This window comes from Bombina bombina, chromosome 12 (genome assembly GCF_027579735.1).
Source record: "Bombina bombina isolate aBomBom1 chromosome 12, aBomBom1.pri, whole genome shotgun sequence".
NCBI classification, from domain to species: domain Eukaryota; kingdom Metazoa; phylum Chordata; class Amphibia; order Anura; family Bombinatoridae; genus Bombina; species Bombina bombina.
In genome coordinates this window covers 104,286,706-104,299,514 of record NC_069510.1, presented here as the reverse complement: position 1 = coordinate 104,299,514, position 12,809 = coordinate 104,286,706, and the positions used below count along the sequence as shown (strand labels likewise).

Here is a 12,809-nt window from a genome sequence, read left to right as displayed (position 1 = left end):
ATTAATCAATACTATAAGTTTAAGAAGAGTGAGTCTGTTTGAGATCTGGTTTCTTTGACTTTTTCAGTCTACCTTTCACAATGATTAAATGGTATGTAAAATTATGGCACATGTGATATTGGGACGCCATGTAGAAATATTTTTGGAATTAAATTTACTTATTTACATGCTAGGGAACATTACATTGTGTGCAATGGAAATGTATTTATATCTGTAAAAGAGCAGTATATGTAAAAAACATAAATGCATAATTAAACAATACTCCCTCGCAGGCAAAGGGGTTGATTTATCAAGCTGCGGCAGACAGGGGCGTACATACACGCCCCTGTCTGCTGCAGCTCGCCTCTGGCGGGCTGAATTCCACTGCCGGAATTCAGCATTGTACAAGAACACAATTTTGTGCTCTTGTGCAACGCCGCCCCCTTCCCGCGCACAGCCAATCACGCGCGGGCAGTAGCTGTCAATCTCCCGGTCGGACAAGATCGGAGAGATGTAAATTCGCCACCTAAAAGTGGACAGCGAGAAGAGGTTAGGGAAGCAGCTGTCTGGTGACCGCTGCTTGTTAAATACGGACTGCAGGTTTTCTTGTGAGAACCTGTAGGGGGGGGGGCGAAGGCTGGCAAAGCCTTTGATAAATCGACCCCAAATGTTTTTAAAAATGTATTGGCATGTAGATTTTAGCATATGCTCTGGTGCCAATTTACATAGAGGCTATTATAGAGTTTGTGAAATGCTTGCACATTCAGCTGCAGGAGACATTGCGAGATTGGTAAGGCAAGGAAATTTTAGTATCAAACACAACCCTGAATAATCAGTCAGGGCCAGTATCTCACTGAGGCCTCCATTGGAGTCCTTCAGAATTTCAGTGACACATAGAAAGTCTGGCACTCTCTTGCAAGCACACAGCTAGATTAAAAGCAAAATGGAAGAGTAAGTTACAGCATTTGGCCAAATGGTGATAGGCCCGTGTCAAGGTCTCTTACTTTCTGGGTCCCTAATCTATGCCACACAATGCTTGCGTTCAACCAAACAAACTGAGATACCAACAACGGTGACACAGACTCTGTAATCTCCCTAGACACTTACAAAACACGGAAACGGACCGCACTCTCAAACATGTTGCCCTTGTTTGTATCTTGTTGTGTTTGATTGAAGGCATGCACAGTATACAGTATATCAGCAGGGCTGCATTACAAAAGGTCTGCATACATAATAATGTTTTATATATGCACACTCAGTATATATCAACAATTAAAGGGATGTGATGTTAAAGGGCTATTAATAGTCGTATGCAATCAACAGCACTAGTTGCAAATCTAAATTTGCGACAAGGTAAATAATAAAAGTGCAAGATTTATGATGAGGCGAATGCCCCGATTGGTTGCAGGCTCGCTCATCTGAGCTTGCATCTGATATTTATGAAGCAATGGTTTAAACCGCTGCTTTATAAACTATCTCGCGAAACTGGAGTTGGCAGATGAAAATCACCCCCGATTCATTTGACTAGGGTGATTGACAAGCCCTACTTTCTCACAATTAGTTGCATAAGGGTAGGGGGCGTTATTGCACAAGTGTTTCCTCGTGCTATGATAAATATGGGGAACATATCCGCCCCTCAATTTGCGATCAAGTGGGAATCCTGTCCTCTTGCAAATTGATAAATCTTGCCCTAAGTGTAATTATACAATTTTATGTTAAATTGTAATTAAATTAGCTAAATACAATTATTAATTACGAATAAACAAAACTAACAAATATTTATTCTGTTCGCTTTGTTATGTTTCACATGTAAATGTTCAGACACTGCCATGCTTGCCTCTATTTATGTATCTGTTTTATATGTGAGATATCTGTTTATATTAAACCTGTAAATCTGCCCTCTGTTTACGACTTAGTCTCTCTGTATAACTGCCAGTCTCTGCTCTCTGCATATATGTCCTATGTCACAGAAATCCCAGGTCCCTCCCCCACCTGTTTTAAAGCTCAGCATTCAATCTGTGGTAATCCCCTGTCATACGGGAGGGGGGCAAGGAGCAGTGTCAGCTGGGGGGAACCCAGCAGAATCTGGAGAATGAATAATATGGGGATATACTTTTTCACCTTCACTTGACAACAGGGACCAGATCACTATAAAGCACCTTTGTAGCTATCAGATCGCCCATGTATCCTCCTCTGCCTACAGTTTATGACAGTTCGTCTCACTCCATCTGTGCCCTAATCTCTCTGTATCCTGCAGCCTCCTCCTAAGCACTGGAGTGAGCAAACAGGGAGTCCGTACGGATGCTGCCCAACAGACGGGTATAGCTCTAGGAAATTAATTAACTTTACCCACAGACCTGCAGATCCACTGATACCGACAGTCTGAGCAGGATGTCCCAGACAGAGGAAAATGATAAAGGTATGTAAAGGGATGGGCTATGGCTCTATACTGGGGTATTTATGTATTCCCTTTAGGAGGCCGGCTATATTGTGTGTTATAGAGTGTTTTTTTTAACTGTTTATAAGCAAGAATAGTATACTCGGTGTGGTTGTCAGCGGGTACGTTGTAGTTACCTTAGTGACACGTGTAACGCTCTCTAATCATGACATCAATGTATGTGACATAATGTCAATGAGTCTGACTATCCATGCTGTATCTGAATGTCTTCACTGCATCTTATAACTTGTCTAAATTCACTAAATCTCTCTGAGTTTGCAGATTTTATCTATGAAAGATTCCACACAGGATTCCTCAAAGTGTTGCTTTAAAGGGACGTTCTAGTCAAAATTAATCTTTTATGATTCAGATAGGGCATGCAATTTTAAACAACTTTTTAATTTATTTTTATCTTCAAATTTGCTTTGTTATCTTGATATTCTTTGTTGAAAGCTAAATCTAGGTAGGCTCATATGCTTATTTTCTAAACCCTTGAAGGCCACCACTTATCTCAATGCATTTGGTCAGTTTTTTTATAGCTAGACAGCGCTAGTTCATATGTGCCGTATAGATAACATTGTGCTCACTCCTGTGGAGTTATTTATGAGTCTGCACCGATTGGCTAAAATGCAAGTCTGTCAATAGAACTGAAATATTGGGACAGTCTGCTTAGACACAAGGTTATCACAGAGGTAAAAAGTGTATTAATATAGCTGTGCTGCTTATGCAAAACTGGGAAATGGGTATTAAAAGAATTATCTATTTTTTTAAACAATAAAAATTCTGGAGTAGACTGTCCCTTTAAATACTCTGCAACAGACATCTCTGTTGGACTTTTTTTTATAGGTTGTGGTGTATTGCAATGCATTATGGTACGTAGTCAAAGGCATTATAATATCTGTATGTTGTACATTGTATGATGTAGTGGTGTGTTAAAAAGCAAATTATAAACCTGTATAGGTGATTGTAAATGTGGTTTGCCACAGGCCCCAGCACTCAGAATTAGGGCTGAAAACATCTGAAATAGATTTCTTTCTCAGAGTACAACCTCTTTTAACCATACGATTACCTATAAATCTTAAATGGACATGAAACACAAATTTTTTCTTTCACGATTCAGATAGAGTGGAACATTAAATAATACTTTACAATTTATTTTCACTATCAAATTTACTTTGTTCTCTAGGTATCCTTTTTTGAAAAAGCAGGTAAAGTGATTGTAAAGCCCAGTATCTAAAAATACAGGGGCACTTTGTTTCATTAACCCCTTAAGGACCGGACATTTCAGACAAAGGGGCCTATTTATGAAAGGCCTGTCGGACATGATCCGACATTGCGGATCATGTCCGACAGACCTCAATGAATGCGGAGAGCAATACGCTCTCCGCATTCAGCATTGCACCAGCAGCTCTTGTGAACTGCTCTTGGAACGCCGCCCCTGCAGATTCGCGGCCGCTAGCAGGGGGGTGTTAATGAATCCGATCGCATTCGATTGGGTTGAATTGCCGTGATGTCTGTCCGCCTCCTCAGAGCAGGCGGACAGGTTATGGAGCAGTGGTCTTTAGACCGCTGCTCCATAACTTGTGTTTCTGGCGAGTCTGAAGGCTCCCCAGAAACACGGGGATTCAAGCTCCATATGGAGCTTGATAGATAGGCCCCTAAAACTAACCCCAAAAGACCAGAGCATTTTTAGCATTTTTGCCATCACTACATTTAAACAGAAATAGAGTCTTGTTTTTTTTAAATTTACCTATGAAAACTATATATTTTTTTAGTAGACAACCCAAAGTATTGATCTAGGCCCATTTTGGTATATTTCATGCCACCATTTCACCGCCAAATTAAATCAAATAAAAAAAATTGTTAACTTTTTCACAAATGTTAGGTTTCTCACTGAAATTATTTACAAACAGCTTGTGCAATCATGGCACTAATGGTTGCAAAAGCATCTCTGGGATCCTTTGTTCAGAAATTGCAGACTTATATGGCTTTGCCATTGCTTTTTGGTAATTAGAAGGCAGCTAATTGCAGCTGTGCACCACACTTTTATTGTTCCCAGCAGTTAAGGAGTTAATCAGGTAGTTTGTAAAATTAATTTTAGCTTTAGTGTTGAGATTACCTTCCCACCTCATGATCGCTAACTGATCTCTCTCTCAAACAGCTCTCTTCCCTCCCCCACCCCCACTGGTCACCCCAATGGCAGACAGTCTGCCATTATGCAGTTTTAGACCTTTTTTTTATTTTTATTTAGTGTAGGATTACCCCCTTACTTTCCCACCTCCCTGATCCCTCCCAAAAAGCTCTCTAAACCTCCCCCCTCTGACTAATCTCTGCCAGTATCCAGTTTTCTATCATTTTTCTTTTAATAAAAAAAAACATTTTTTTTCTATAGTGTAGATCCCCCCCCCCTCATTTACCCCACCTCCCCCTCCAAGATCATTTTCCTACCCTCTAATCCCCCCCTCCACTTTAGGACCCCCCCCCCCCCTTCCCTCCTTCTCTCTCCTCCTCCTTCCTGCTGCTCTCAGCATTTATTCTTTTCTGCAGTGTAGCGGTTCCAACCATTACCACCCCTCCCTCTCCCCTCCAGCAATGGGCCGCCCACCCGTCTCCCTCCTAACCCTCCCACACCACCAACAATCTCAACACCGCTACCTGGTGCAGAGAGGGACACAGAGTGTCTCTCTGCATCAGTAACTCTGCAACTCTATTTCTGCACTGCCCCATTTATGGGGCATGCAGAAATAGCGCAACCTCGCTACTGTTAACGAGATCATGGCAGAGGGAGGCCCAGGGCAGCAGCGTCGTACAGGATATTGCGCTGGTGCTTAAACTTTACAAACACGCAAACAATTGTAGGAAGCCAGGTTCGTCATCAATATGCAAAATAATATGCTCTATCTAAATCCTGAAACAAAAATGTTGTGTTTCATCTCCATTTAAGCAGGTTTTAAAAACTTCCTATATTTTGTGAATTACTCACAGAACAGCGTTGGAATGTATACTGTACTTACATTGCTTTTAAACTTCGCCAGAAAGGTGTTTTCATAAAGGTAACATTCCTGCTCTTTTTATAACCCTACTTATGATGATATTTCTTCAGAGGTTTATAACAATAGAAATGGTCTAATACTGCTTATACACAGGGTGTCATAGGTACATAAAAAATAATACAGGGGTGTCACATAAATTTCAAAAGTACAACAAGGGTCTCACCTAATGAAAAATTCTCTTGGGCACTTAGAATTTCATATTGTAATCTATCCGAAGAGCAACTAGCCGTCTGTATATAAATCTGTCACTATATTTGTCGTTCAGTTTGTGTTGCTTAAAGGGACAGTCTAGTTAAAATTAAACTTTCATGATTCCAATAGGGCATGCAATTTTAAACAAATTTCCAATTTACTTTTATCATCAAATTTGCTTTGCTCTCTTGGAATTCTTTGTGGGAAGCTTAACCTAGGGCTCATATGCTAATTTCTAAGATGTTGAACTGCCTCTTATCTTAGTGCATTTTGACAGACACTGCAAGTTCACGTGTGTCATATAGATAACATTGTGCTCACTCCTGTGGAGTTATTTAAGAGTCAGCACTGATTGGCTACAATGCAAGTCTGTATACAAAAAACTGAGATAAGTGGGAAGTCTGCAGAGGCTTAGAAATCTGGTAATCACAGAGGTAAAAAGTGTATTAATATAACAGTGTTGGTTGTGCCAAACTAGGAAATGAGTAATAAAGGGATTATCTATATTTTTAAACAATACAAATTCTGGAGTAGACTGTCCCTTTAAATATCACTGTTGAGGAAGGAATACTGTTTAGATGTTGTGCTTTCTCTGTGCTTACATATTAAAGGGACAGTCAACACAAAAATTGTTATTGTTTAAAAATATAGATAACGCCATTACTACCCATTCCCCAGCTTTGCACAACCAACATGGTTATATTAATATACTTTATAACCTTTAAACCTCTAAATGTCTGCCTGTTTCTAAGTCCATAAAGACAGCCCCATGATCACATGCTTTTGTATTTGCTTTTCACAACAGGGGAAGCTTGTTCATGTGAGCCATATAGATAACATTGTGCTGACCCCCGTGGATTCTAACAACACAGCACTAAATGGCTTAAATCCAAGTCAATAGATAATACATTTAAAGTCATGTGATCAGGGGGCCGTCAGAAGAGGCTTAGAAACAAGTAATCACAGAGGTAAAAAGTGTATTAATATAAGGATGTTTTCTGTGCAAAATTTGGGGAATGGGTAATAAAGGGATTATCTATCTTTTAAGACAGTACAATTGTTTGACTTGACTGTCCCTTTAACATTATATCACTGGAGAACAGCTTTTTTTATTGTACTGAAATGAATAGCACACAGTTATGTGAGTAACCTTTTTGGATTCTTAGTATAAAAAGGCTGCACATAAATCTCTGGTACCACCTAGTACAATCATTAAGTAGTTGTCCTCCTTTCCAGGCCCCCCTCCCCTCTACTCCAATGAGGAGGCAGAGCCATTCATGAGTGGGGCGGAGGCGGCCCTCGCCTGCTGGAGGTACTCCATAGACGCCACGGCTATGAATGGAACAGACACGCTCAACTCCACAACCAGCTCCCAGGCTCACAAGAAGAGGCAACACTACAGTAAACACAAGAACCAGGGAGGTGGCGGAGTGCACAGGAACCCAAGGGCTCTTTTTTGCTTGCACCTCAATAATCCCATCCGAAGAGCGTGCATCAGCATCGTAGAGTGGAAGTATCCTTTGTTTGTAGACAAAACATGCTTTGTTGTGTTATTGGAACAACCATTACTAATATTAGCCTAGACCCCATGTGACCTGTTGTTAGTAGCATGGCATCATCATATCAACAGGGGCTTTTGACTGATCAAAAATAAGGAGCTCAGTTTTGGAGAGATTTAGCTTAAGGTAAGGTAAGAGGACATCCATGAAGAGATGCAAGAAAGACAGTTAGTGACATGGGTTAGCACGTATACGTATACTAGTCTGTGATTGGCTGATGGCTGTCACATGACACAGGGGGCCGGCAAATGGGGTAAAAATACATTTGTCAGAAAAAAACTTTTCTGCTTATTTTGAAATTGAGAGTATGGGGCCTATCTATCAAGCTCCGAACGGAGCTTGACGGCCCGTGTTCCTGGCGAGTCTTCAGACTCGCCAGAAACAGCAGTTATGAAGCAACGGTCTAAAGACCGCTGCTCCATAACCCTGTCCGCCTTCTCTGAGCAGGCAGACAGGAATTGCCAGAATTCAACCCGATTGAGTACGATCGGGTTAATTGACACCCCCCTGCTGGCGGGCGATTGGCCGCGAGTCTGCAGGTGGCGGCGTTGCACCAGAAGCTCTTGTGAGCTGCTGGTGCAATGCTGAATACGGAGAGCGTATTGCTCTCCGCATTCAGCGATGTCTTGTAGACCTGATCTGCACTGTCGGATCAGGTCCGCAAGACATTTGATAAATAGGCCCCTAAGTGTGTCTTTTTATTATACACGTGCTAATTATGGAATTCTACTGCATTTAGTGGTCCTTTTAAAAGGTGTTGTGTAATGGCTTTTATAGTGATAAAATTCTATGCAGAGGATAAAAAAAAAAGATATTTTACATTGAGTTAAAGAGTGATGGTAAACTTTAGCTAATCCAATGCCATGAATGTAATCTTTGCCATTAAAAAAGCATATGTGTACCTTTTTTTTTTTATAATCTATCCATGAAAAGGGTTAAATCTGTGCCTGTAGTAATGCTTCTATTACAATGCTATGCCGGCCCAATGGGATTAATTATTTTTTTTATGACAATTCCAATGAACATCCAATCAGTGTGTGTGTCGTATGACACTCTTGAAGTCCAACCCTTTTGAAAGCCCTAAGGAAGCCTATGTAGAGGTTATATGTGTACTTTTTTTTTTATCTATCCATGAAAAGGGTTAAATCCGTGCCTGTAGTAATGCTTCTATTACAATGCTATGCTAGCCCACTGGGATGGGATGATTTTTTTTTTATAATGACAATTCCAATGAACATTCAATCAGTGTGCGTGTCATATGACACTCTTGAAGTCCAGCCCTTTTAAAAGCCCTTTGGAAGCCTATGTAGAAAGTGGGTGGGACTACTCTCTATGTCACAGCCCAGCCAAAAGAGGAAATAAAGAGGGACAGAGGAACAGAAGATAGAATTATAATATATATATATATATATATATTTATATATATATATATATATATATTATATATATATATATATATATATATATATATACAGTATATACACTTTAAAAAAAAATAATAATTATGCGGCTATGCTTGTACAGTAATATATTTTGTCCTTGTAACATTCTTAATGGGACAGTAAATGTAAAATATAATATACAATAAACAAGGGATGCCAGGTTTAGATAGATTGAAAGTCGTTCTTTATTCTTCAACCATAAACATTTTCATATAGAGGCTTGGTCTGACGCGTTTTGGCTTCTCAAGCGTGCAGTAATTTTAGACCATACCATACATACCATGGTGCACTAACAAAGAGCAATTAACCCCTCAAATACACTTTTACAATCCTATTTATCCTTTTTCCATGGTTAACATTCTCAGCTTGTAAAATGAACAGTATTAAACATTATAACTATTCACAAAATATGTATATATAGATAAGTATAAGTATATACCGCTCAGTTTCCAATGTTGATACAATTAATGAACAAGTTAATACACTTCCCAAAAGTTTATATACTGATTATACAATTCATTTGCATCTATCCTGTTACAATATTTATCCAATACATGAGCGAAGTTGAAGATAACCCAGAGAATTTGATTACAAACTGTACAGTACATATAATACATTTATATTTTTCCTGTTGTAATACTATCTAAATTTCTTTTAATATTTTCATTTTAAAGCTATACAATTTATAGACTACATACAGTGGGGAAAAAAAAGTATTTAGTCAGCCACCAATTGTGCAAGTTCTCCCACTTAAGAAGATGAGAGAGGCCTGTAATTTTCATCATAGGTATACCTCAACTGTGAGAGACAAAGTGTGGAAACAAATCCAGACAATCACATTGTCTGATTTGGAAAGAATTTATTTGCATATTATGGTGGAAAATAAGTATTTGGTCACCTACAAACAAGCAAGATTTCTGGCTCTCATATACCTGTATCTTCTTCTTTAAGAGGCTCCTCTGTCCTCCACTCATTACCTGTATTAATGGCACCTGTTTGAACTTGTTATCAGTATAAAAGACACCTGTCCACAACCTCAAACAGTCACACTCCAAACTCCACTATGGTGAAGACCAAAGAGCTGTTGAAGGACACCAGAAACAAAATTGTAGACCTGCACCAGGCTGGGAAGACTGAATCTGCAATAGGCAAGCAGCTTGGTGTGAAGAAATCAACTGTGGGAGCAATAATTAGAAAATGGAAGACATACAAGACCACTGATAATCTCCCTCGATCTGGGGCTCCACGCAAGATCTCACCCCGTGGGGTCAAAATGATCACAAGAACGGTGAGCATCCCAGAACCACATGGGGGGACCTAGTGAATGACCTGCAGAGAGCTGGACCAACGTAACAAAGGCTACCATCAGTAACACACTACGCTGCCAGGGACTCAGATCCTGCAGTGCCAGACGTTTCCCCCTGCTTAAGCCAGTACATGTCCGGACCCGTCTGAAGTATGCTAGAGAGCATTTGGATGATCTAGAAGCGGATTGGGAGAATGTCATATGGTCAGATGAAACCAAAGTAGAACTGTTTGGTAGAAACACAACTTGTCGTGTTTGGAGGAGAGAGAACACCATACCTACTGTGAAGCATGGGGTGGCAACATCATGCTTTGGGGCTGTTTCTCTGCAAAGGGAACAGGACGACTGATCTGTGTACATGAAAGAATGAATGGGGCCATGTATCGTGAAATTTTGAGTGCAAACCTCCTTCCATCAGCAAGGGCATTGAAGATGAAATGTGGCTGGGTCTTTCAGCATGACAATGATCCCAAACACACCGCCTGGGCAACGAAGGAGTGGCTTCGTAAGAAGCATTTCAAGGTCCTGGAGTGGCCTAGCCAGTCTCCAGATCTCAACCCCATAGAAAACCTTTGGAGGGAGTTGAAAGTCCGTGTTGCCCAGCGACAGCCCCAAAACATCACTGCTCTAGAGGAGATCTGCATGCAGGAATGGGCCAACATACCAGCAACAGTGTGTGACAACCTTGTGAAGACTTACAGAAAACATTTGACCTCTGTCATTGCCAACAAAGGATATATAACAAAGTATTGAGGTGAACTTTTGATATTGACCAAATACTTAATTTCCACCATAATTTGCAAATAAATTCTTTCCAAATCAGACAATGTGATTGTCTGGATTTTTTTCCACATTTTGTCTCTCATAGTTGAGGTATACCTATGATGAAAATTACAGGCCTCTCTCATCTTCTTAAGTGGGAGAACTTGCACAATTGGTGGCTGACTAAATACTTTTTTTCTCCACTGTATATAGATCTCCCAATATGCTTTTCCAATTAATAGGGACACTTTTATACATGCTCAGCAACCTATTTTAATCCAAATGCATATGTTTGATGTATGGATATGAATATTATGTTTATAGATCCATTTTATGTAACAAATAACATTGCATTGCAACATATTGCTAATAAAAGCTATTAGAATCTATTCTCATACAGAGATATCGATGTTGTATTTGTTAATCCATAGTTTACAACAGTAGAATAACACTATCATGCAATATAAAGTAAATAAAAACTAGTGGAAAGTTATCATATACCGTATTATTGTTTGATACAAAAGAGTGACTATTTCGGTTTGATGAAATTATTTAGAGGAATTATTCAAAATACTAGTTTTAACCAAAGAATGGTTTTAAATCCCATATTGTCAAAGTTTCATCCTTTGTTTCTTATTCCCAATAATTAATCACATCAAACTCTGAATTGTAACCTCTTAAAATTTGAGTTTTTAACTTGTTTATCCAATATACCTCCTGTCTTCTCAGTATATTTAGTCTATTACCTCCTCTAGATGTTTTATTAACTTTCTCTATTGCATTCCATTTAAATGTTCTCAGATTCTGGTCGTGTTCCTCAAGAAAATGTTTTGCTAAGGACGAACATGAGTTTTAAGTTTCAATATATGTCATGTGTTCTCTAATACGGGGTCTTACGTCCCGTGTGGTCATCCCAACATACAGTCCAGTTTCTTCAGTGCATTCTATCAGATAAATAACAAACTCTGAGGAACAATTAATGCAACCCGTCACAATAAATTCTTCACCTGTTACATGTGATTTAAACGTCTTGGTGATATTTATATGTCCACAGGCACGACAGCGTCTACTGCCACATCTACTGCCATATCACCAAGACTTTTAAATCACATGTAACAGATGAAGAATTTAATGTGACGGGTTGCATAAATTGCTCCTCAGAGTTTGTTATTTATCTCATAGAATGCACTGAACATACTGGACTGTATATTGGGATAGCCATACGGGATGTAATACCCCCATATTAGAGAACACATGACATATATTGAAACTTAAAACTCATGTTCAGCCTTAGCAAAACATTTTCTTGAGGAACACGACCAGAATCTGAGAACATTTAAATGGAATGCAATAGAGAAAGTAATAAAACATTTAGAGGAGGTAATAGACTAAATATACTGAGAAGCCAGGCGGTATATTGGATATACGAGTTAAAAACTCAAATTTTAAGAGGTTACAATTCAGAGTTTGATGTGATTAATTATTGGGAATAAGACACAAAGGATTAAAGTGGTGCCTTTGACAATATGGGTTTTAAAACCCTTCTTTGGTTAAAACTAGTATTTTGAATAATTCCTCTAAATAATTTCATCACTACAAGTGTCACTATTTTGTATCAAACAATAATATATGATAAAGTTCCACTAGTTGCAATGCAATGTTGTTACATAAAATGGATCTAGAAACATAATATTGATATCCATATATCAAATATATGCATTTGGATTAAAATGGGTTGCGGAGCATGTATAAAAGTGTTCCTATTAATTGGAAAAGCATATTGGGAGATCTATATATGTAGTCTATAAATTGTATAGCTTTAAAATGAAAATATTGCCAGAAATGTAGATAGTATTAAAACAGGAAAATATAAATGTATTATATGTACTGTACAGTTTGTAATCAAATTCTCTGGGTTATCTTCAACTTCGCTCATGTATTGGATAAATATTGTAACAGGATAGATGCAAATGAATTGTATAATCAGTATATAAACTTTTGGGAAGTGTAGTAACTCGTTCATTAATTGTATTAACATTGGAAACTGAGCAGTATATACTTATACTTATCTATATATGA

The 12,809-nt window shown here is 38.8% G+C and overlaps 1 protein-coding gene across 1 annotated transcript in view; it reads left to right on the top strand.

Moving 5' to 3' along the window:
• Positions 1 to 2,370: 2,370 nt before the first annotated feature.
• Positions 2,371 to 12,809, top strand: part of CACNA1F (calcium voltage-gated channel subunit alpha1 F) — a 365,125-nt gene continuing 354,686 nt past the window's right edge. The window contains exons 1-2 of the mRNA XM_053695830.1: positions 2,371 to 2,398; positions 6,898 to 7,174. Coding sequence (XP_053551805.1) covers positions 2,371 to 2,398; positions 6,898 to 7,174 — 305 coding nt within the window. The remainder of the gene's footprint in view (positions 2,399 to 6,897; positions 7,175 to 12,809) is intronic.